The sequence below is a fragment of the Panicum virgatum genome, unplaced genomic scaffold (assembly GCF_016808335.1).
Source record: "Panicum virgatum strain AP13 unplaced genomic scaffold, P.virgatum_v5 scaffold_4476, whole genome shotgun sequence".
In the NCBI taxonomy this organism is placed as follows: Eukaryota; Viridiplantae; Streptophyta; class Magnoliopsida; order Poales; family Poaceae; genus Panicum; species Panicum virgatum.
This window is the reverse complement of record NW_024376390.1, coordinates 59978-64901: the sequence shown is the minus strand read 5'-3', so window position 1 is coordinate 64901 and position 4924 is coordinate 59978. Positions and strand designations below refer to the sequence as shown.

Sequence of the window (4924 nt, the reverse complement as noted above, 5' to 3'; positions counted from 1 at the left end):
CCTTCACAAAGCGACGATAAAATCCAGCAAGTCCTAGAAAGCTTCGCACTGTGACCGTTGTGGGAACTGGCCAGCTGTGAATGGCTTCAACCTTGGCTTGATCGACTTGAATTCCCCTGCGGTGTCACAACATAGCCAGAAAAGAGACTCGATCTGTGCAAAAGGTGCACTTCTCAAGGTTACCAAACAAATGTGCATCACGGAGAGCATCCAAAACAGCACGCAAATGATCAAGATGGTCTTCTAGTGATTTGCTATAGATCAGAATGTCATCAAAATATACCACAACAAATCTGCCAATGAAAGCGTGTAAAACTTCATTCATTAATCTCATGAAAGTGCTGGGTGCATTAGTGAGACCAAAAGGCATGACTAACCACTCATATAGACCGAATTTAGTTTTAAACGCTGTTTTCCATTCATCTCCTAACTTCATGCGAATCTGGTGGTAACCACTACGCAAATCAATTTTCGAGAACACAATTGAGCCACTCAATTCATCAAGCATATCATCTAGCCTAGGGATAGGATGACGATATCTGATAGTTATGTTATTAATCGCTCGGCAATCTACACACATGCGCCAAGATCCATCTTTCTTAGGAACCAAAAGGATAGGAACAGCGCAGGGGCTCAGGGACTCACGCACGTAACCTTTGTCGAGCAATTCTTGCACTTGGCGCTGAATTTCTTTAGTTTCTTCAGGGTTGGTCCTGTATGGTGCACGATTGGGCAAGGAGGCCCCGGGAATAAGGTCAATCTGGTGCTCAATCCCACGAATTGGTGGCAGCCCCGGTGGCACCTCCTTTGGAAAAACATCCGCATACTCCTGCAAAAGTTTAGTGACAACAGGGGGCAAGGAAAGAGGTATGTCCTGAAGTGAAAACAAGGTTTGTTTGCAAATCAAGGCATAGCAAACAGCAGTGGTAGTATCAATCTCATCCAAATCAGATTTAGTAGCAATGAAACATGCCCCTTTCAGCTTGATCTCATTTCTGTTATCATGAACAGATTTGGCACTTCTCTTTTTGTGCTTCTCAAGTTCGTTTGCCACAATCTGATTTTCACTTTTAGCCTGTTCCTGATTCTTCATTTTACTAGCTCTAGTAAGTTCATCTTTTAAAATTGCTTCAGGAGACATTGGATGCAACACAATCCTTTTATCATGGTGTTGGAAGGAATACTGATTTGATCTACCATGATGCATAGAATCTTTATCAAATTGCCATGGCCTTCCTAGCAGAATACTACATGCTTGCATTGGCACAACATCACATTCAACAACATCTTTATAGGATCCGATGGCAAGATTAATTCGCACAAGTTTTGTTACCTTTGCCTTACCGGTGTTATTCAGCCATTGAATGCAATATGGATGCGGGTGTGGTTGGGTGGTAAGCGCAAGCTTCTCCACCATGTCGCTGCTGGCCAAGTTGTTGCAGCTACCTCCATCGATGATCACTTGACACGAACGCTCTTTGATGACACACTTTGTTTGGAACAATGTGTGCCGCTGATTTTGCTCCGCTTTCTCCATTTGTGCGCTCAGCACACGCTGCACAATTAGGCTCTCATAGCGGTCGGCTTCAGCTGCATTAATATGTTCTTCCGAGCAGCCCTCACTTCCTGCATGGTCAGCCGCAAGCAATGCAAGTATATCTTCATCAAGTTCACTAGCAGATGAGTACTCACCATCATTTTTTACCACCAAAACACGCTTGCTTGGGCAGTCACGCATGACATGTCCAAATCCCTTGCAGCGGTGGCACTGAACATCTCTTGTTCTACCTGTGGATGCCACCGATGAAGTGGTTGCAGCAGGTTTTTGCGTTGTCTTTGCTGCTGAATTTGCAGGGTTGTCACGAGGCTTGTCGCTAGAAGGTGGGGCTGCTGTTCGAGCTGACGATGAATAAGGTGCAGCAACACGTCCAGTTGATGGAATGCTTGAGCGGGGCTGCGTGGAAAAATTCCTCCCTGCAGAAATGTTAGTCCTGGTACTTGCACGTCGTCCCTGCACTTCCCTTTCAGCTTTGCAAGCAAGATGGAACAAACGGGTTATGTTAGTGTACTCTTTATAAGCAAGGATGTCCTGAATTTCCCGGTTTAACCCGCCCAAAAATCTAGCCATAGCAGGTTCCACATCCTCCTCTAAATTGCAGCGTAGCATGCCCATTTGCAGCTCTTGATAGTATTCTTCTACACTTTTAGTACCTTGTTTTAACTGCTGCAGCTGGTTTAAAAGATCACGTGCATAGTAAGATGGAACAAATCTAGCCCTCATAATCCGTTTCAAAGCATCCCAAGTTTGTGGCATGTTATTAGGATTTTTCTTGCCATGTTCTATCCACCAAACGGAAGCAAAATCAGTGAATTCACTAGTTGCAGCCCTAACACATGCATTTTCAGGAAAATCATGACAAGTAAATTTTTGTTCAACAGCCATCTCCCAAGTAAGATAAGCATCTGGATCATATTTACCATCAAAAGAGGGTATCTTAAATTTTATCTTACTGAAAGCAATGTCATTGTTATGTACCTCATGTGGACGTTGTCCACCCATGCCTCGACGGTTACGACGTAGATGTCGCTGGCCTCGATCCTCAACTTCGGTGTCAGCAGCATAATCAGCACCTGAATTTTTTGCGCCGTCCTCATCCTCTTCGCCACGTCCTCTATGCTGATCATTCATCTTCGCGTGGAGCTCATCAAAGCGCCTTAGAAGAGCAGCGAGACTCTTGTCCACGCGAGCAACCGTCGTCTCCAAACCTGCAAGCTTGGTGTTGCTGGAAATCTGTGCGGCCTCCATTTGCCCAATCTTCTCATTTATCACATGCAAATCATTATCAATTCCAAGGGTGTACTCCCTCACTTGCTTTTGAAAATGTTGTACAATGCCTTTGGTGCGAGGTGTAAGCAGACCTCCACCATCCTCATCCTCACTCCCTACACCTGCCATGGTTATCTTGCAGCAAACAAAGTCACAAGAAGTTGCCTACCAACTAAAGGAAATAGGTGGTGGCACACTATATGTTCACTCACACTTAGCCATTCAAGTTCTTACATGTTCTTACCAAGCAAGGCAGGAGGTGTCAGCAGCCAGCAAGAACAACACAAATGGTTACACAAGCATAACCTCGTGATGTAGTAGATAATTTGTGGAGCTATAGGTGGCTGCAAACAAAACAAATCAAGGTACAGCTAGAACCACATTAGTCAAAGCAAGTTGAATAGACATTCATTGATGGTCCTATGCTGGTCCTAGTGCCAAATCAAGCTAGAGACGTGAGCCTGAACACAAATGTTGTCACACACCAAGACAGCAAGGAATGCAAGAAAACAACAGCTCTATTCCCTTCACTTTTTTTTCTCTTCTCTTCTCTTTCTTTTTTTTTTTGCTCTTTCTTTTTCAGGGGCTAAAACTCTTTTGAAAACCCAACAACCCAAACAAAGGGATTGCTGCACACAACTCCTTTGAAATCAGTTCCAACGTCTCAACTTTCAGACAGCAGGTCGCGAATCTCAAGTAGTATTGCGACGCGCTCAGAAGGAGTTAGGGGGCAAATTTTGATCTGTTGGAAAGAACACGAGATAAGCTTTCCAGATTATATTTAAACATTTGAATCGGACATGTAACACAAGATATAGGACTGTTTTCTTCTAGTGCTCAGATCTGGGAAGATGGATTCGTGGTGGCAGAAATGACAGCGGAAATATGAATAGATTTGGTGGATTTCGTGGTGACTAAAACGTGACCAGAACTCAAAACTCTAAAGATTGAACCACTAAGAACCAGCAACTAGCCCAAACAATGCAACTGAAAACTCAACAAGCAAAGAACTAAGCAGAACAGCAAAAGCTCAAACTTGTTGGTGGGATTTTCATATCTAGCCTATTTTTTGTGTAGTTTTCTGGACTGTAGGTAAAGGAATGGGTAGAATCTCTCACCGAAAAAAAACCTTGCTCTGATACCACATGATGGAACCCGCTGGGGTTTGCTCCCGATCTTTCGATGAGAGTGGGGGATAACTCGATTTGAGGAGGATCGACGTTGTGCTGCCCGACTACAACACCACAAGGGCTGCGCTGCGCCTTAGCGACAGTTACACCGCCTCCAATTTGTGTTGTTCTTGCTGTGCCAAGAACAACCTTGAACCTGCAAGCAAATCGAAGAACAAGCAAGAACAAGTGGACAAGCAAACAGCACACAGACCTTGCCAAAAGGATAAATCCGATACACACGAAGTTGGGGTTCTGAATCAAGCAAATCGGGTGGTCTAATCGACACACGCGTTTACAAGGAAGTAGCAGCAGCTAAACTTACAACCAAACAAAACCCAAGTCTCAAATGGTGGCTGCTGGTGGTTTATATAGGTGGGGGAGCAGCCAAGAGGCGTGGGGGGTGTAAACCCTAACTTAAAATGGGCCCCTAGTGGGCTGAACTAGATACAAGGGCCTCAGCCCAAGACTGGAAGACTGAACGTCATTTTGGCGATTCTGCTTAGCTCCTTTGGAATTTCATCTTGAGGTTGGATCCATCTGAAAGTAGACTTCAGGAGCTTTCCAACAAGTACTCATGGGCTTCAAACAATATTCAGAGCTAAGAGTTATGGCCTTCCGAAGTTGCCCCTTCCTGGAGGTCCGAACTGGTATGGTCCGATCTGATCATCCACACTCGCTTTCTTGTCGTGTTTGCTCTCCCTCCAATCTGTTCATGTCCCAAGTTCCTAAGAATAAGAAAAGCATCACAAGAATTTAGTAGTACCCCATTCATGGATGATGGTTTATGGACAGCGAGGAACGAGTTTACCTGATAATTTAGCTCTCGTGCACGAGCTCTTGTCATTGGTCCTTGCTGCGTAGTAGGCATGGGTGTATCATTGGGAGGGATGTCCTCATCACTATGAAACGCACCAAAACATGAGTT

General features: G+C 44.6%; 1 protein-coding gene across 1 annotated transcript; it reads right to left on the bottom strand.

Moving 5' to 3' along the window:
* Positions 1-183: 183 nt before the first annotated feature.
* On the bottom strand, positions 184-2956 carry LOC120694256 (the record flags this gene model as incomplete). The annotated part of the gene is made up of 3 exons (XM_039977422.1): positions 2212-2956; positions 432-2028; positions 184-293 (listed from the first exon to the last, which is right to left on the bottom strand). Coding segments are annotated over exons 1-3 (2452 nt in total), but the record flags the coding sequence as incomplete, so codon positions are not given.
* Positions 2957-4924: the final 1968 nt, after the last annotated feature.